This window comes from Oreochromis aureus, linkage group 7 (assembly GCF_013358895.1).
Source record: "Oreochromis aureus strain Israel breed Guangdong linkage group 7, ZZ_aureus, whole genome shotgun sequence".
Lineage (NCBI taxonomy): Eukaryota > Metazoa > Chordata > Actinopteri > Cichliformes > Cichlidae > Oreochromis > Oreochromis aureus.
In genome coordinates this window covers 56,607,549-56,628,476 of record NC_052948.1, presented here as the reverse complement: position 1 = coordinate 56,628,476, position 20,928 = coordinate 56,607,549, and the positions used below count along the sequence as shown (strand labels likewise).

The window sequence follows — 20,928 nt, the reverse complement described above, 5'->3', positions numbered from 1 at the left end:
TACATGATTTTTGAGTGCCAGGAGTGTTTTCTGAAGCCAAAAATATTTACACCTAAGCCAATAAAAAACAGCTTCTTCCCAAAGTACCACTGATAGCTGGCATTAAACCTATAAAGTTTAAGTCCTCATCAGCGATGACTCCAAAACAAACCCTGTCTCCAGAAGACACATTTATATGAACGTTTATCAAATTGTTCTCCAAGGTCAAAATCTAGTCACATTTTTCCCCATAAATCTAATTTTTTTGTCTTTCTCCAAAATATAGACAAAGAGTAAGGATATTACCTAAAACCTCAAAACCCAGTCCTATGATTCTTCTGCTACGTTTCTCCAAGACAGAAAGCTTGTCCCCAATGTTTGGCGAAGGAAATTTTTGCACAAAAGTTCAAATATTTTTAAAATGCTCTGTAATCATCTGTGGTTCAGGTGGTAGAGCAAGTTGTCTACTCTGGATAGTGTGTGTGTGTGTGTGTGTGTGAACGTTACATACTGTAAAAGCACTGTATGAATGTGTGTGTGTTGGGTGATGAGACTTACAGTAGAAAGTACTTTGAGTGCTCAAATTGACTAACAGGTGTTATGTAAGTATCATTTCATTTACCATTTGATTTGAACACACCATAAGAAACAAAACTAATCAAATTATTCATAAATATCTTATTTTATCACACCTGATGTCTAGCACTGAAGTAGAGAAATGTCACAGATATAAAGTGACCCCATCCATTCCTCCACATCTTGCAGAAACTGAACTGGTCATGCAGCTCGAGTGCTGCCAGACAGAGATGGAATTTGTTTGCAGACGACTGAAACAGACAGAGGAAAAACTTGAGACAGAAAGACAAACTCGACAAGAGCTCGATGCCAAGGTGAGACAGCATGCTGAAACGTGAACAGAGCACTGATGGGTGATTAGTTTGTAAAGTTACTTATTATTACTAAAGTTATGATTTGTAATGTTATTCTGTTTTTGTGAAGGTGGCGACATTGCAGGCCCAGCTGGAGCAGTCCAGGAGGAGTGTGACAGAGCTGAAACGTCACTGTCGTCATTTGACCTCTGACCTTCAGGATGCCCGGGTCCTTACTGACAGTCTGCAGAGCCGCATGCATGAACTGGACCGCAAGCAGAGGAGGTTTGTTTTAACCCCATGCTGTATAACTTTCTTTCATATCAGCTAAGATTATGATTTGCCATATCAATGTATGGTTGTGTGTCTTTGTATTTTTCTGCATTTCTGGTATAATCCTTAGTTTTATCTTGTGTCATGTGTTTTTGAATGTCGGTTCCTTCCAGTGCCTGTGTGTAGTTATTTGTCTGAGTTTATTTACTACTACTACTACTACTACTACTACTACTACTACTACTACTAATAATAATAATAATAATAATAATAATAATAATAATAATAATAATAATAATAATATCTTCCAAGAAAATATTTTCCTCTGACCTTCTGATATTATTGTTATTGTTTTATTTTCTTCTGTTGGAAAAAACTTCTATCTTTTTCCCTTTTTTCTTTAATATTCTCTTTTCCTGCCGTCATACAAAGGAGATGTGTCAAAAAGTGATACACTGTCAAAAATTGTCGATATATACTTCTTTACAAATATGATGTATAATCATAGTGATGTCATTTTCAACCACTGTAGTAATATCACTTCCCTTCTAAAGCTTTTTGACTACAAAATCCTCCTGCTGTTTGTATGCGTTCATACAGGTTTGATAACAAGCTGACTCAGGCTCTGGAGGAAGCTGAGTGTGAGAGAGAGCAGAAGGACAAAGCCTTTCAGGAAAACACAGCGCTGGGAGCTGAAATATACAAATTGCGCTGCAGCCTACAGGTGGGTTGGCTCCTGTGTTGACTGTGTGTAGATTTCTATATGAACTGATTAAAAGATTTATTTCATGGTAATGTCATGTAATGATGAGTTTGTGGTTACTTCTGGGGGTTCAGTAATTGTGCAGATGCCAAAAGCTACAGTTCCTCAAATGTCCCATATTAAAAAGCTTAACAACATTAAAAATCATCCTGATTTGGTCTTTCCCCCCCTTTTATACAGCTCTAACATCTGATTAAGTTTTGAATAACTCACCTGACTGGATAGCCTCTAAAACTGTCCTCTGGACTGTGTTGTTTGTGAATTAACAAACAACACAAAGTAACATTAAAAAATAATGGCAGCAGCCATTTTAACACTGAAGTTTCAAAATACACAATCAGATGGTGGTGCCACTTTTGTTGCATACGTCTATAGACTCTATGCAATATTAAATAGTCTTCAGAATTATTTAATGGATTTACATGTGATTTTATGGAGTAGTATCCAAAAGTTTGCAACAGAAAAACAGCCTGATTCAACAGGTTAACCTGGAAAAGAGCCCCAAATGTAATGTGGAAATGACAGCTTTCACATGTAATTCATGATAGGCTGTTGCTCTAATCAAATCAAACGGACCGTACTGTAGGTTGATGACTCTGAGACAACTATGTTACAGGAACTGTGTGGAGTTAACGTCACATCTGACCCAAAATGTTGATCCTGGACACTACATGAGTACAGAATGAAGGCTGACCTGCTGCTGAGGAAACAATTAGCTTGTCATGTATCTGTCTGTCTTCATTGTGAACATGTAAATAAGAGTAAAGAACAAATGATTAAGGATAAAGTTATAAAGCATCTGACTCACACTTTCAGGGCGATATCACTATGCTGTGGCAAAGAAAAGTTACATCGGTCCCAAAAGTTAGAAATAGTTTAGTTTAGTTGGTTTAGCAGCATTTTGATTTTTTTCGTGTTTGTGTTCCTGTGTTCCTACATGATATTGTGTTCCGGATCATATCCCAAATTGCAAAACCTGCCAAACCTCCTTGAGCTAGCTCATGCTGACTAACCTGTGCCAACTTCCAAGATGCTGCACTGACCAATGGACCTGTAAAGGAGCATGAGAATGAAATGACTTAAAGTCAGAAACTCCAGTGATGTGTGGATGTGTGCAGGAAAGCCAGGCAGAGGTTAGCCGTCTGCAGAAGCAGAAGGAGGACCTGTGTGCTCAGATCCGTGACCTCAGCCTACCTGTTGACCTTGCCTCAGAGTCACTGCCTGCCCTCAAGAAGCAGCTTCGCCTCCTGGAGAGCCAGGTCAATGAGAAAGCAGAGGAAATCACCAAGCTCACTGCCAAAATACAGCAGCAGCAACAGGTGATACAGCACACACAGAATGAAATATATTGCTGTCCCTGCTGCTTCTTCCCTCACCGTTGTCTTTGTCCGTGTCCAATAGATCCACATGCGGTTTGAGATAGAGATGGAAAGGATGAAGCAGATCCATCAAAAGGAGTTGGAAGATAAAGACGAGGAGTTAGAGGATGTCCACAAGTCCTCTCAGAGACGAGTGGGTTTAACAAATACACTTACAAACTGACTGTTCCACAACCAATCATTTTAACATACATGCTTAAAAAACACAAATTTTTAAATTTGTTTTATTTTTTAATAACAACAAAACCAAATGGCTTTAAGGTTGGATAAAGCTCATCACATTCAAGACAGTTTGTTGAAGTTTTGCCAGCAGATCTTAAAATGAGAGATTCTTTAAAATGAACGTTTTCCACAGAAACAGGCTCTTTCAGTGAGTTGTACAACAGCAGTTATAATGCACTGCAGACACCAGTGGTTTCCCCTCCTCACTAACGTGGGACCGTGGCATTCCCTGATTACTGATGATGCTGTGCAAAGTGAAGTAGTTAGAATGTCTGACCATTCTCCTCTGATTTCTGACATCATAAAGACATTTTCATATAGAGAACTGCTGCTCACGGGATATTTTTTTAGCCAATTCTCTGTAAACCCTAAAGATGTTTGTGTGGGAAAATCCCATCAGATGAGCATTTTATGGAGTACTCAGAACAGCCCATCTGACACCAAGAAGTGTGGCAACTTTAAGTCACCTTTCTGCCCCACTCTGACGTCCAGTTTGAAGTTCAGCAGGTTGTACTGACTTTGTCTACATCCTTAGTGTAGAAAGGTACTGCCATATCACTTGCTGATTAAATATTTGTGTTAACAAGAAAATAATCAGGTATATCTAATAAAGTGGCTGTAAAACGTGGATGTATAAATGTCCAAAGTAGCAGAAACCTTAATTTTTTGCCGGGGCTACTGTATGTGCAAATCATGCCACCAGTCAAAATGCATAAAACAGTTTAACATTAATAAAATGCATTTAATAAATAAAAAAACTGTAATGAAAGTGTGAGGCAGATAATAGGACATTTCAAGTATAGCAGTGATTCTTACTTGTAATGAAAATATATCAAAAATATATCAAATTGAAAAAGAAAGCTCATTTTTGCCAACACTTAACTCTATAGCCTCACTTGTAGCATTGGCTGTAGCTCAGGAGATAGAGCAGGTCATCTATTTATCAGAAGGTTGGTGGTTCGATTCTGTTCACAAAAACAATATTTTTACAGGTATCCTCAACAAAGCCATCAAGACAACATCCTGCCAATAATTTAGTTTCTGTGGCAGCCGGTATAGTATTAGTCAAGTCACATGGGAAAGATTATCACATAAATATTACAGAGCAGTAATTCTGCTTTAGGCGCTGACATCATCATTCCTGGTAAGAAAAGCCTTATCCTCAGCATCATATTAGGACTTTTGGGAGAGATGATAAAAACTTCTTCCACACAAACCTAAACTCAGCTTTTATAGACAGGGCAGAAGAAGCTTCTGAAATTTTTGTAAGCCCTGTTCCAGCAGCATTAGCTGTAAAAGCGAGTAAGCAAAGCTCTTAGTGGCTAAATATTTAACATAGTTACCCTTTATTACAGGATCAGTAGTTTCTCCTGGAAACTGTAAGGTATACTAAAGTCACAAAACATCACACTTGGCTGTAAACTGCACCACTGTATGCCCAAGGTCGTGCGCTGATGAAGCCAACAAAGCTACATCATCTACAAAAAGCAGGCATGCTACTTAATCTCAACAAGCTCCCCATGAATATCACAGACTGAATCAGAACCGCCTGACACTTACAAATTCATCGTGTGTCTGTATCTGTGTGTGTAGCTGAGGCAGTTGGAAATGCAACTGGAGCAGGAGTATGAGGAGAAACAGATGGTGATTCATGAGAAGCACGACTTGGAAGGACTCATTGCAACTCTGTGTGACCAGGTAAAACACACACAGACACACACACACACACACACACACACACACACACACACACACACACACACACACACACACACACACACACACACACACACACACACACACACAGACATACACTGCTTGTCTGCACTCTACATTGACATCTTCACCTTTCTGCATTCCTTCCTGGCTGAAGAATTGTAAAATATTATTACTACTATAGTTAAACAAATATCTAATACATTACAAAAAAAATATTTACAGACATCATGATAACGACTACATGTACACATACAACTCTATTACTGGAAAATTTTGCAGAGATCAAAAGTAAAAATAATAATGTTACCCATCAGTGTGAAATGATTAATATTACTGCTGCATATGTTTAAGGTTGAGCTTATTTGAAATACTTTGTATTCTGTTTAATGTCCAGCATTCTATTTTAAAAGTCATATGTTTGCACTGGCTGTCGTGTGAGGACCATATATCTCTGAAAAAACTAAACTAAACAATTGTTCATGACCTCAGAAACACAGGCCTAAATCTTGATATTTTTTTAAAGTATATTAAAAACATTCATAAAAAACTAATTAGCTGAATTGAAAGACTTGAGCAGTGTGCGACATGGCTTACTGTTAATATCTACAGGAGAATTAGTCTCTGAATGTGGGAATGAGTGTCTCATAGAATCTGTGAATCTGAAAGTGCTGCTGAGCCTGCATCTGGTCCAGTTGCCTGTTTTATTAGAGCAGACAAATTGAGATTATCATGGTTACAGTTTTCCTTGCTAATGTACTAAATGAGTTACACCTTTTTTACACTCCATCTTCTCTACATCACACATTTTGGCCAAAGTGGTTTATTCATGATGCGCATGCACAAACCATGAGAAAAAAGAAAAAAGATGCTGGCCTCTTAGGTTACCCAACTCATTGTTAATGGTAGATGGAACCGAGGCCTGAGCCATGCACTACTTTCCATCACAAAAACGGCACAATTCTGTGATAGAAAATAATGTATGGCTCAGGAAGACTTGGAGAAATCACTGTCTGTGAACACAGCTCACTGTGCTGTCCAAATGCAGAGAAGAAGCCACAGGTGAACATGTGCTGCAGGAAGATTTGATGCATTTCATACTGACTTTCAGCCTTGTCCCTTGTGCTCAGAGACTCTGAGTCTTTTGATGACATTATGCACTGTAGATGATGAGATCGTCTTTGCGATATTATGTTTAGGATCATTATTCTGAAACTGTTCCACAGTTTGTATGTGCACTTTTTTTTCCAGACTGGGAAACCTCTTCCCACGTTTACTTCTGAGTAACTCTACCTCACTAAGATGCTCTTTTTATACCCAGTCGTGTTACTCAGCTGCTGCCAGTCAGCCCGATTAGTTGCAAAATCATCCTCCAGCTATTTTGCTTTAGTACCACATCCATTTACACCCTTCTTTCCGAACTTTTTTGAGACGCGTTGCTGCCATCAACTTTAAAAGGAGTTCATATTTTTCTTAAATTTTTCTTAAATTTATCTCAGTTTGAGAAAATGTACCTTTTAACATGTTTGTAAACTGACTAAACATTTCTCCCACTGAAAACATAATGTCGAGATGAACAGAATCATTTTTGGGGGTTTTCCTTACCTGGATGACTGAGCTTGCATCAAGACATTGCATTGCAATATTTATATTTTACAGTGTCCCAACATTCTTAGAATTATAATTGTACTTGATACTTTAAGGTTGTTAGGTTTAAAAGAAAAGTAAACCATGCATCACCAGCATAGCAGTATTAAGACATTAAGCAGATCTGAATTAAAACAAAGGAAACCGAAGAATCAACTCACAGTGACCCTGACTGAAAGAGAAGCACAAAAACACATAGAATATGAATGATGCCCAATGAAAACTACTTGTGAGTGTGAAAAACTAGTAAAAATCACCCTATTTCAATAATCTGAATATCATTTCTAACTTTGACTTCACTGTGATGTACTGTGATGTCGATGAATGTGTGCCTGGAACTTATCAAAGATAGGATAGAGTTATTTTTACTAATTCAGTTATTCATTTAGAAGAGCTTTATTCTAAGGTGTCACGCCTTACAGGTGGGACACAGAGACTTTGATGTAGAGAAGAAGCTAAGGAGAGATCTGAAGAGAACTCATGCCCTCCTGGCTGATGCCCAGCTTCTTCTTGCTACTATGGAAAGCTCAGGGCAGAACCTACCCAACGGCAGTAAAGACCAGATAGAGCATCTGCACTTCCAGGTACGCCCACTTTTACATTCACCTTTACCTTGACAAACCTGCTCTAGTGTCACCTGCTGCTCTGCTGGAGAAACACTTTCCATGTCTCCATTTAGCTTGAGGAGAGCGAAGCAAGGCGACTTGAGGCTGAGAGCATTCAGGCGACTCTCTCCCAGGAGCTGGACAACAATCAAGCTGAGCTAGAAAACATCTGCAAGCAGAAGAGTGTGGTGAGAGTTTTATTTTATTGGTGCATCTGCAGACATGTGACCCATGCAAGGTAAAGGCTGAAAAGGAGTGAACGCACTCTTTGTTGTGTCTACTGACTTGTTAAGGTCTGAAACAACAATGTACAACTCTAGTGATCTCACTTGCTTTGCACACTGTGTGTGTGTTTGCGGCAACTGGAAAATAAAACATGGTGATGTGAGTGTATTCTGATGTGCTTCATACTTATGGTCCTGAATGTAAATACTGCATATTTAATCATACATCATGTAGAAAATATCTTAGAGAGTAACTTTAGACACAGACTGTTTGCCCTCTTGTCTTAGTTTCATTTACGTAATACTAAAACTCCACATTACTTGAAATTAAATAAAAGCATAACTAATTCTAAGTAAACTTGATGGGGTCACTTGTGATTTCATCACTTTCTGTCTTCTTATTTTGGGTACAGAAAACACTCTTTAGATTAAATAGTAAAAATGAAGAGTGTGGAGTAGACTTCCACTTATTTTTTTTATTTTCCTGAGTGCAGGTGGATGAAAACTTAGCTCTGCTGCAGCAGGAGAAGGTGGACCTGTTGAAGAGGCTCGAAGAGGATCAGGAAGACCTAAATGAACTTATGAAGAAACACAAAGCACTCATTGCGCAGGTACTGCTTTTTAGCTTAAATCCTTCCAATCCTATTGATGACCTAAATCATCATTCACTTCAGGTGACTTTCTCTTGCTTTGTCCCCTTCAGTCCTCCAGTGATATTGCCCAGATCAGAGAACTGCAAGCTGAACTAGAGGAGGTGAAGAAACAGAAACAGTCTCTCCAAGAAGAGGTATCTTTGCTTTGACAATCAGAAATCAAAAGAAGCACTCTGGGGTTTATGAACCAATTGTGCTTTTGAAATTAGCTGGGATGAGCTTGTAATGGATTCATGGAACATTTAACATGCTTGTTGCAAGTCTGAATATACGTGCCAGCTTCAGGTGGAGCACGTTCACGCTCTCTGATATATCTGCACATTGATCCTCCAAATGTTTTTGGCTTGCAACTCAGCTCCAGCAGTGTGTGTCGAGGGTGCAGTTCCTGGAATCGTCCACTGTGGGGCGCAGCATTGTCAGTAAACAAGAGGCACGTGTACGTGACCTGGAAAATAAATTAGAGTTTCAGAGAGGGCAAGTGAAGAGGTTTGAGGTAAGCTCGGATGATTCTTCTACACTTGTTACCATGCCAGAACATGTCTGCAGCACCTACGTCTCCCGCAGGTGCTGGTGCTGCGGTTGAGGGACAGCGTGGTTCGTCTGGGAGAGGAGCTGGAGCAGAGCGCACAGGCTGAGGCTCGGGAGAGAGAGAATGCCCGTTACTACCAGCAGCGTGTGCAGGACATGAGACTGGAGATGGAGGAGCTGAGCCAGGCAGAGCAGGAGAGCAGCCGCAGACGCATGGAGCTGGTAACCACACCTTGTAATAACCGATACCATGAGCCATGGTTATTTTACTGTTGCCAAGCATTAAAATAATAATCGCTCCAGTATTATGTAAAGTCGAAGCTGATTTTAGTGAGACTCTTTTTCACTTTAATGAAATTATTCATTTCAGTTTTAACACTCACCATGTATATCTACATGAGATACATGCACGTGTGTTTGACCACTGCATTTAAACACATTAATGTACAATACGCTTTAGTGAGTGCCAACATATTATTAGTTCACAACATATTCAGTTTTCTGTTTATTAGCAATGGTTATTACAACACATTACCGTATCAGTTATCATAAAATTTTTTCTTGTATTGACTGCTGACTAATCCTGTATCAGAAATTGAGTGAGCAATTTTTGCAACAAACTAAATCTGGGGCAAAGACTGTGTTTGTTTGGAACAGTGAAGGACGTGTTATTAATGCCAAGTCTGAAATTTTGATGTAACTAACCTAAAAATAAAAATAAACAAGAAGCACCACAAAAGTGCAAACCTCCACTAGGGCACCTCATTCTCTGAGCAGCATCCCCGTTTAAAGGAACAGTATTGCATTTTAGGCTTCTCTGTTATTTTTAAATGTACTTCAAGAAGTTTGTATTGCTGTAAAACAAAGATAAGGGTAGCCTGACAGAGGTTTGTGTACAGAAACATTATGTAGGAGCAGGTAATGGATAAAATGTATTGATATGTAAGTAAACAGACATGAATAACTTAGCTTATTATATAATATTGTGCTTTCTAACTAACTACGCAGCTCATTGTCAGTGTGGACAATACTTTCTTTAGAGATATAACACATTTTGGGGTCAGTTTAAAAAAAAAGTAGTGAAATGTAAAAGTGAGGTCAAATGTGACATGATATTTAAAATCTTTATAGGGTATTTTCTATACATTGAGAATACACATCACACTTGTAAGAATTGTAGTTTCTAACTTATAAGGCTTTTTGACAATTTTCCATGAATAAATCATGTTGACCTTGAAGTCGTCGGTGTATGGAAGCCAAATTTTATTGGAACTTTTCAAGCTGTTGTGTTTACAGACAGAATGACACTTGCGCACAAAAAATGCTACCAAAAGCATACCCTTCTTGGCAGAGTTAAATGTGCAGGTTACAGTCTAGTGATTTTATTAATATAGCTCATTTAAACACGTATCCTATTCTATGTATCGTATTCTTTCAGATTCTGTTAATGTGAACTCTGTTTCATTAAAACAAGGGAAGATAGAAGAATAGCTAATAAAAGCGTATTTCCACACATTTCTCTGGTATCCCTGCCACCTGCAGATAGATCACCACTACCTGGGCAGCACGTAGGCTGCTAAATATAAACCTCAACAGGAGTTTCACAACACAGGCTGTGACACATGATTTTAAACTTAAAAAGTCCTGGCAGGAAACACTTCCTCCAGGCTACAACTAAAAGTAAAGCAGACTTTTAAAACACTCACTTCTCAGCTCTACTCATTAACAAAAACAGCTGCTTTATTATCTGGAACACTTGAAAACATCAGTGTCATTACTACAGAATGCAATCATAGCAGCATAGATAGCACTGGGACTTCAGCACAATGCTGTGGGATAAAAGTGTGAGCAAACACCACAACCACAAGGCAAATGTGTGGGGCATTTTCACTTCTTTTTCTATGAAGTTAGCTGGAGAGGAAGTTGCGTTTTACAAATTTAGAAGATCATTATTTAGCCTTGAAAAATAGTTTGTTGCTTTATAAGAAAGCCCCCCGTAAAGCTAGAACATCTTACTATTCATCACTGAAGAAATTAGAACAACTCTAGGTTTCTCTTCAGCACTGTAGCCAGGCTGACAAAAAGACAAAGCTCTGTTGAGCCAACTATTTCTTTAACCTTAACTAGTAATGACCTTGCAAAATAAAATTTGAGCCATTAGAGAAAAAATTACTCATAATCATCTCACAGATTTAACATTAACATTATCTACAGCTACTTTCAGTACAACTGATATTCATTTAGTCTTTTTCCTCCAAACCATCAACATGTCTTTTTGGACCCCATTCCTACAAGACTGCTCAAAAAAGTCCTACCATTAATTAATGCTTGAATCTTGAAAATGATCAACCTATCTCTAATTATAGGCCAATCTCCAACTTTCCTTTCATCTCAAAAATTCTTGAAAGAGTAGTTGTCAAACAGCTAACAGATCATCTGCAGAATGCCTTATCGGAAGAGTTTCAGTCAGGTTTCAGAGCCCATCACAGCACAGAAACAGCTTTAGTGAAGGTTACAAATGGTCTTCTTATGGCCTCTGACAGTGGACTCATCTCTGTGCTTATCCTGCTAGACCTCAGTGCAGCGTTTGATACTGTTGACCATAATATCCTATTAGAACGATCAGAACATGCTGTAGGTATTACAGATACTGCGCTGGAGTGGTTTGTATCATATCTATCTAATAGACTCCAATTTGTTCACGTAAATGGAGAGTCCTCTTCACACTATTAAGATTAATTATGGAGTTCCACAGGGTTCAGTGCTAGGACCAATTCTGTTTACAATATACATACTTCCCCTAGGCAGTATCATCAGAAGACATAGCATACATTTTCATTGCTATGCAGATGACACAACTTTATCTATCCATGAAGCCAGATAAAACACACCAATTAGTTAAACTGCAGGCTTGTCTTAAAGACATAAAGACTTGGATGGCTGCTAACTTTCTGCTTCTTAATTCAGATAAAACTGAGGTTATTGTACTCAGCCCTGAAAATCTTAGAAATATGGTATCTAACCAGATTCTTACTCTGGATGGCATTACCTTGGCCTCCAGTAACACTGTGAGGAACCTTGGTGTCACGACGGTGGAACGGACTCAGGTGCAGACTGAGAAACACGATTTAAACAGTTCTTTATTATCCACACCGGGTGCACTATATACACGTGAGGGGGGAAAACACCACGATTCCGGGGGTCCACGGGTTTGGGAAACACAAGCCTTCGCACTCGCTCCGCTCCTCGTCCACACAATCTCCACACTAGCAGCTCCACTCACGGGGTCCAGGGGTCACAATGCGGGCAGATCCAGAAAACCTATTCACAGAGACCAGGGTTACTCCAAAGCAAGCACGGACAACAACAGAATTCTACAGAGCCGGGCAATACTAACTGGAGTTACTCAATATGCATATATTACTTATACTTTAGACTACAGTAATTTGTTATTATCAGGATGTCCTAAAAACTCCACGAAAAGCCTTCAGTTAATCCAAAATGCTCCAGCAAGAGTACTGACAGGGACTAGAAAGGGAGAGCATATTTCTTCTATGTTGACTTCCCTTCATTGGTTCCGTGTTAAATTCAGAATTGAATTCAAAATCCTGCTTGTCACATACAAGGTTCTGAAAAATCAGGCCCCATCTTATCTCTGCTACACTCTGACCATGAAACCACAGCCACTGTGGACCAGTCACACTGTTCTTTACTTTAAACCCATCACAGTACAGCAAACTAACCTGTTTATCCTGCACTAAACTCCAGAGTATTCTTATGCAGCCTTTACATAGCAGTTAGTCTACCTCATTTTGTTTTGCAGCATATTTCACAATATGAAAAAACATAATGTCACATGTACAAATGTACACTCCATCTCTGAGTGAAGTTAGCTCTGAAGCAGCTGGACCTTTAGCTAGCAACACACTCTGCGACAAACTGCGCACAGTTTTTGTGTTTGCTGATATTTGTTGAACATTTTATTTAAACTAACCTGCCACTTAAAAAAAGTCACTCCCTTTATGCTCTCTTCTTTTCATTAGGGCAAGCTAGATACCAAGGTAGCGCAACCACAACTTACGGAAACCTGCAGTCATTCTGGTGTTGTGGCAGTAAATAAATTAAAAGAAAACACCGTCCCACCTTTAACCCCTTTGGCACATGTAATCTCTTTTTATGCATCATCCTCTGGTGATTAATAAACAAACAGGAATCCCTTTTGTGTGTTACTGTTTGAGCCTACATGGGTTTGATGTTTGAAGGCTCACAGTGACGAAATAATAATTCGACCCAAATGCATTTAACCAAAAGTAATGAGCCTGTTTTGAAAATGTAAGAAGTAGAAAGTAGAGATATTTGTTTAAAAATGTAGGGAGTAAAAGTAAAAAGTACACAAAAAATAACTACTGAAGTAAAGTAGAGATACCTAAAAATTATACTTAAGTACAGTAACAAGGTATTTGTACTTCGTTACTGTCCACATCTAGATACAGAGGTGGGAAGAAAAACTGAATCGAAAAAGGGACCAAAGCAAACAAACAAAAATATATTTTAGGTTATGGACACATCAAGTTAATTTAATAATTTTTTCAGTGCTTGTTGATTACATTGAACTTTGTTCTCAGGCTTTTGGGCTCTGTGGGCTTGAAATAACGTAACAACTTGGGATTTGATTTGTATTTTCTTGATTCAGAGTTCTTAGCTTAGATAGGATCAGACCCTCAAACCACTGAAGAAAATAATAAAGCAAGCAACAGAATTAGTCTGTGTTCAAAAGGCTGAATGATTATCACGTCAAAGGCAGGTGATTTCTCAATAGCCTTTTCACTGTCTGTATGAAAGGGGGATATTATCATGTGTAGTGAATAGGAGCATGAGGACCCAAATGCAGACACACAGATGTGGATTGTGATAAACAAAAGGCAAACTGTTTAATTAGGCTGATGAGCAAAATACATTATGGTGAAAAGTAAAGTACCTGAGGAAATTAGAAACACTAGTATAGTATATAAACTAGGGCAAGAAAACACTCGAACTACAAATGAAATGTGACTGACATTCTGACAATAGACAAAGGGAGACTGACACTATATATAAACAGGAGGGTGATTAATTGAGTAGAGACAGCTGGGGAACACAGCATGAACAAATCAGGCATAATGACATGGGGGGGGGGGGCTGAACATAATGCACATGAGATGAGGGACTTTCAAAATAAGATGGGATGTACCTAACACAGAGACCACGAGTGAGACATACAAGGTGGATGTAGACAAAAAGGTAAACAAACATGGAGACAAGACTGACTGGCACTGGAGACTCAGACAAGAAGACACAGAAACAATACTAGGACATGAAAGAAATCAAACTAACCAAGAACTAAAAATATAGATAACAAAACTCAGAGGCACTAGGAAGTACTAAACTCAAGCTTAAACATAAATATCTCTTAAATCTAACAGAGACTCAAACTGCTGGGTAAGAGACCCAGGACCATTACAGATATAGCCTCCAGGTCTGAAAACTGAAGCCTTCGCATAAACAAACTCCATAGCAGCTCCACAAAGTCCAGCTGGAAAAACAAAATTGGAGAACTTGGTAGCGACAGTGCACAAAGTATTAAAATTGGAGCTGATGTCTCCATCTCTAAATGCGTACAAGGCGGACTTAATAAGCGGCCCATTTATTGCAAATGCGAGGGACTCATCCAATGCCTCAAACGGAGAGAATGGGACTAGGAAGACATTAGTTTGTAATAATGGCACTGGAAATTTCACAATTTCACACGTCATCCTCAGTCATCTGTAGGAGAACTCTTGCCACTCGGCAACTCCGAGGAGCAATGACAAGCAAACGGACCCTCAACTCAGAGTCTGATGGATGTCACGGCGGAGTCAGTGTCATAGATGACTGAAAAAACTAAAAATGTTAAAGAACTAATGAAAGCTTTACATGGGGAAAAAAGGGAGGTTGCTTTCCTATTTTTACTCTAGTGTGAATGCACAAGTGAGTTAGATGAAGATCTGAGCAGCCGAGCAGACTTTAAAGCTGCTACTTACAGTTACACATTCAATCATGTTCTTGTTCTCACTAACTGCACATTTCTTTGTGACCTCTGAGCTGAGCCAAGAAAGTGAGAAGGAGCTCCAGGAATTATTAAGTTATTCTCACAAAGCAACACACTCACAGACACACAGACAGACACAAGATTGCCCTTAAACAACCTACCAACCAGCAATGGAGACTTAGACACACCCCCATATAAATGGATTTAATCATACACACAACAGCATGCACACAGACACACACACATGTGCACGCACACAGACAGACAGACACACACACACACACACTCTCTCTCTCTTCCTCCCACTTCTCCACCACCATACCCAACGTCATCTCTCCCTCATCCTGCTTCCTCTCTCTGACTGTGATTAATCCTCATTGTCTCTTCAAGGTTATAGGGGTGCACACATACACACACACCCGTACATGCTTATGTGTTTCTATGACAGCTGTGGCTCCCACACCCGTCTCAAAACCAACAAAGGCAAAAGCCTGAAAGCTTTTGCTTGTGTGTAGGTGCATACATATGTGACAGGATATGAGAGACAGAGAGTCAGTAAGAAAAAGATGGAATGATTTAAGAAATCACCTTTTTTTCTCTGGATGTCAGCTTGCATATGTAATAATTTGCTAATAAATAATTTGGGCAGAACAGTAAAGATCCAAGGTCAGAGGACTGTGTGAGAGAGCAGAGATTTGATATTTGAAGGTAGTTGCTTGGCTGAATGGTCTTCAGGATGTGTACTGCTGATGTGTGCTGGGGGACAGCAAACAGGTCTGTTAAAAGATGACCATCTTATTCATCCCTGCATCTGTCATCTTCCTCTTTTTTTGTACAGGAAATGAAGGTTGAAGAGCTCAGCACTGTCAGACAGGCATTACAGGCGGACCTGGAGACGTCCATCCGGCGCATCGTTGATCTTCAGGCTGCCCTAGAGGAAGTAGAATCGAGTGATGACAGCGACACTGAAAGGTAATTTGCCCTCAATGAGGTAGCTCCTCTCAGGTTCAGTGATGAAATTTGTGTCTGAACTCAACTTTCACCATTCTGCCCTTCAATTCAGTGTTCACACTGCTGTGGAGTCCTTTACTCGAAAGAAAGACCTGTAAGAAACTCTCGGCTGTGTGTGTGGCTGTGTATATGTGTATGACCTAAAACAGGGGTGTCAAACTCAATTGCACAGGGGGCCAAAACTCAAGGCACACTTTAGGTCGCGGGCCAAACAAGATAAACATTTATTGAACACACTACAACAATGTTTTTTAAACATAAATATGAATTAAAACAGACAGGAATATTATTCCAGATTAAATAAACTTTAAAAAAATAAACTTTAACTTTAAAATATTTTGCTCCTCATAAAAATATATCCTGTCAAAATTATGTAAGTTAGAAATATGAACATGCTGCCAAAACCCCCAGAAAAAATAAATGAAAGCATACACAAGGTTGGAGCCGCATGTAGACGGAGATGCGGCATTGCTTCAGGAATGGAACTAATAAACTGTGCGGGCCATTCAGTGTCGTACTTTCCCTTGAGTGTATCATTACACTGCAGCTCCATCTGAATCTGCACAGGTGCAGTTCAGCAAAGTCCGCTGACTTGGTTCAACATTACTTGGCAACAGGGAAAGTGAGGCAGGTTGCACTGGTGCATTTGTGACAGCTTCACTTGAAATGCCTTCACCGCATCATACATGCCATGTCCATGAACTGACAGATTTCCTTGCTGAGCTCAAAAACTCTATTGAGAATTTTTATCCCAACTCACAGGGTTCGTACGGGTGCTTGAAATCCTTGAAAATGCTTGAATTCTAATGTCGTCTTTTCAAGGTTTGGAAAGTGCTTGAATTTCAGATGTGGTGCTTAAAAGTGCTTGAGAATGTAACTGTATTTCATTCACAATAAATAACTATGATTGAATAGTTTTCTTATCAGATAGAGAAATAAAATGAGTCACAAAATGTAAAAGCAAAATGTCCCCGCCTGGGCTGCCTTGCGTCTGTTCCAATATGTGACCCCGCCCCTCCCTCGGACAGTCGGGGATGAGTGCGCTAACATACCTGTAGGTTGCTGTTTTAATGAGTGTTTGATGGAAAACAACAATGGCGGAGTTTGCGTTCTCCAGTAGCATGATAGGTAAGTCCTAGTAAATAATTTTCCAGTACGTGTATGCGTTACACATGCTATTTTTTTTTAAATTATGGTTATTATTTTGCTAGCTATCAAACTCGCTGGAGAAATGATTGAAATGCACTGAGTGTGATGCAGTATGGCAGCGCTATTACGGAATATGCTGTGAACTTAGCTAACATTACTTAGCAGTAATATGAGTTAATTTACTCAAGTGAACGCTTTAAACATTAGCCCGATACATAACTAGCTAACTTAAGGCTTTCTGATTAACCCTCTGGGGTCGACGGACCCAGAGTCTCCATTTCAACTTGGGTCAAACGTGCGGACTTCAAACTGTATACCAATTTTTAAATTGTGTTGATAGGTCACGTAAAACCGATGTTTTTGTTTGGGGGTTCTGAATAAAACAGTGGCGTTTACTCTGGGAAGAAACGGTAAAAACTGCGTTTTTTATGGAGAGCGCTAGCAAACACGCTTTGCTTGGGGGGGAAAAAGAAAAAACACTCCTTCCCTATTGGTGGAAAAATGTACCATGTCGACCACTTAAAAAATGATACGCCAACATGTGGTATTTGGTTGTTGGGAAGAAAGGGAAGAGAGAGAGCGAGTGAGCGAAAGAGAGAGAGAGTGTTTTGATACGTGAGAGATTTGTGACGTTTACCCTGTTTGGAGTCTCAAGTTAGTGTGTTGTCTTGTGTAGTTAGTGTGTGGTGTAGTTGTTTTGTTTTGTGTGTCAGTTCTACTAGTGAACGTCACAGTTGCTGCCTTAAAGCCACCAAAGGCAGATTGCAGTGTAAACGCCGAGTGACACACCTGCTGTCAGACCTGCAGGTTTATCCCTGTGCTGTTCTCATCTGTGTTATAGTGACACAAACTATGTTTTGGAGTTGCATAAATAATTTGTGTGTGTGCCTTCTTATTTGATGCAGCACAGCTGATTGTTCTGTAGATAGTTTGAAATGGTTATATAAAAACGTCTGAGCCTTGGATGCATTTTAGGTAATGTCGGGGAAATCTCCCAAATAGAAGGCTGCCAAAGTAAAACAGAGACACAGTGAGACAATATAATCAATCACATGTACATGGGTGAACGTCTCAGAAGAGAGTCACACAGTGTACTTCTTTATTCGATGCATTTATAGTCACTGGTGACAACAGTGAATACGTCTATTCATAGGCAGAGGAATGTTAGTGCGTGGGGAGTGAAGATAAGAGTGGTTGAGGTGTATGTGTGTGTGTTGTGAGAGATTCAGAAGGACGCAGCCCTTCTTCTTGTTAGAGAGCGCAGATAAAAGTATCCAGCTCTCCTCTTCCTGCTTGTTCAGCTATTATCGCTGTGAGAAAGAATTTATAAAACAGTCTTGTAGTGGACAACAGTCTAAGTCATCAAAAGGTCAACATACAGTATTCTATCATATGCAAACTTATATCATTAAAAGCTTATACTGACTACTAAGTACAATTTTCCATTGACAGGTAAATAGCACCACGTAACGTTGTTGTTTGCAAAACTTGTTCATATTTTTTTTTTTAAAATGTCCAATTTCTATTTCCATTTCAAGTTATGAAAATGATTCGTTAAACATGCTTGTGGGTTTTACGGTAAAAAATCCTCACTTTCTGCTTGTATTTTAAATTTTGTCTGAATTTAGATAAATTGTGCTGACACATTATGACAAAATGAGTAAATAACAGATTGGCAAGATAAACAGTTTTTAAAGGTGAAATATAGAGGCCAAATCAAAAGTAGTCGAAAATGGCGAATTATACCCTGGACCCCAGAGGGTTAACGGCTAAAAAGCAAAGTTGTCACCAAGTACTGTTTATATTTGTGTGTATTGCTACAGCTTTTTGAGTATTAACTTGGTGCCTTTGGGTGAAATAATGGTAATATGAGTGATCCATATGTTCACAAAGCCACTTGTTTCTGTGCTACCAAAGTTCCCGGCTTTCATTCAAAATGTGTTTATCGCCACCTACGCATTAAACTACTTAAACAGTCAGTGCTGTTCTCCATGCCTGTCTGACATGATGTTATTAGCACAAACACTTTAAAAGTGATCATTTAGGACTTCACGTTTTTCTATGTCCTAACAAAAGGGGAGCTATGGTGTCTTTTCACATGGTCTTACTGAGGTGATGCAAATTGAAACATGCTTTCTTTTTTATTTTTTGGCGGGGGGGGGCTTAAAAAGGGGCCTTGAAAGTGCTTAAAAAGTGCTTGAATTTGACCCTGAAAAAAGTGTACGAACCCTGAACTCAGCCAACGGACCTCAGTATGATATGGAATGTCGGCAAACTCTGAGTCTATTTCCCACATAAAAGACTGAAATTGACGTTGATTTAAACTTTTAGCTCAGATAAAACTTCGGTTTGCGTTACGGTGATCATTACATGCTCCATTTTTAGGACTTTACCACACAGCCTTTCCTGGTGTATGATGCAGTGATATGCTGTTAACTCACCGGTACAGTTCTCCTCCTGCATCTTTACTCGCATCCTGCTGACTAGTCCGCTTTTTTCACCGCACAACACCGGCGCTCCATCTGTTGTAAGTCCAACAAGTTTGTCCCAGGGCAGTTTCATGTCGGTTACACTTTGACATACGTTTTCAAAAATGTCTTTTCCTGTCGTTGTCCCGTGCATCGATTTAATGTTCAATATTTCCTCTCCACGGATGAAGATGGCCAGCTGTGCAATGTCCATCATGTCTATACTTTCATCCACAGCAAGAGAGTAGGCAATAAAGTTTTTGCTTCTTTCACACAACTGTGTTCTTAAATCAGTGGCCATCTCACAAACCCGATCAGCAATCGTATTTCTCCTCAGGCTCACATTTGCCAAAATCTGCGTTTTGTCTGGACACAAGACGTCGCACACCTTCATCATGCAGCTCTTCAGAGTGGTACCGGGCTGATTTGGCTATCTCCTCTGCTACAATAAAACTTGCTTTCACAACAGCTTCACTTTGTGATTTTGCTCTGGTTAAAAACGTCTGCTGAAATGTCAGATTCTTCTTTAGCTCTTCTACTTTCTGTAGTTTCTGCATTTAGGTTTTTCAGCTTATCCTGACGTTTTGTCTCGTAAAATTAAATTCCTTAATTACAGCCACATTAGCTCCACTAATAAGACACATGGTTTTACCAGCAATGTCTGTAAACATATATTCAGTCACCCACTGGCACTGAAAGGCTCTGCTTTCAGAATCAACTTTTCTCTCCACCATTGTGAGCGGCTAGCTTCGCAATAACAGAAGTTTGACTTGAGCAGGAATGTTCCCAGTTAGCCTAGCCTTCAGCAAGGAGGCTGCAGCACTGCATTATGGGATCTGTAGTTCGTATATTATTAGCGCCTCATATCGCCGGGCCATGCATAACAATAATAGTACATCTATATAAAATGATCTTGCGGGCCGGATATAAATGTACGCCGGGCCGGATGTGGCCTGCGGGCCTTGACTTTGACACATGTGACCTAAAAAGATCAGAGCTTGAAGTGTTCTTATTATGCATATTGTTGTGATAATAAATAACAGGATAAAAAAAGACATAGCCTTTTTTTAAAAATGTCTTTGCATTTTCTACTAGCTTTGGCCTTGATTTCCATCATATCCATGTATATCACCAAAGTCAATGCACAATTAAGTCAGCTACACCTTAACCCAAATGATGAAAGTCGTTACATAGATGTGTAAATTGGATATTAATTTACTAACGACCATCAGGTCACCAAGGTTAGGGTTGAGTTTTGCTTTAGCTGTTTCTGTGTGTCTGTGTGTGTCTGTGTGTGTGTCTCCATCCATTTTCTGCTGCTTATCTGGATGGTGAGGGGAAGCAGTCTAAGCAGAGATGCCCAGACTTCCCTCAC

The 20,928-nt window shown here is 39.4% G+C and overlaps 1 protein-coding gene across 2 annotated transcripts in view; it reads left to right on the top strand.

The window, feature by feature from the left end:
- LOC116329327 (unconventional myosin-XVIIIb) overlaps positions 1-20,928 on the top strand; it is a 61,499-nt gene that overhangs the window by 29,844 nt on the left and 10,727 nt on the right. For both annotated transcript variants that reach the window (XM_039615567.1, XM_039615568.1), the window contains 14 exons: positions 745-869; positions 979-1,133; positions 1,722-1,845; positions 3,003-3,203; positions 3,286-3,396; positions 5,079-5,183; positions 7,271-7,432; positions 7,528-7,641; positions 8,172-8,288; positions 8,381-8,464; positions 8,686-8,823; positions 8,895-9,080; positions 15,764-15,897; positions 15,989-16,030. In XM_039615567.1, coding sequence (XP_039471501.1) covers positions 745-869; positions 979-1,133; positions 1,722-1,845; positions 3,003-3,203; positions 3,286-3,396; positions 5,079-5,183; positions 7,271-7,432; positions 7,528-7,641; positions 8,172-8,288; positions 8,381-8,464; positions 8,686-8,823; positions 8,895-9,080; positions 15,764-15,897; positions 15,989-16,030 — 1,798 coding nt within the window. The remainder of the gene's footprint in view (positions 1-744; positions 870-978; positions 1,134-1,721; positions 1,846-3,002; positions 3,204-3,285; positions 3,397-5,078; positions 5,184-7,270; positions 7,433-7,527; positions 7,642-8,171; positions 8,289-8,380; positions 8,465-8,685; positions 8,824-8,894; positions 9,081-15,763; positions 15,898-15,988; positions 16,031-20,928) is intronic.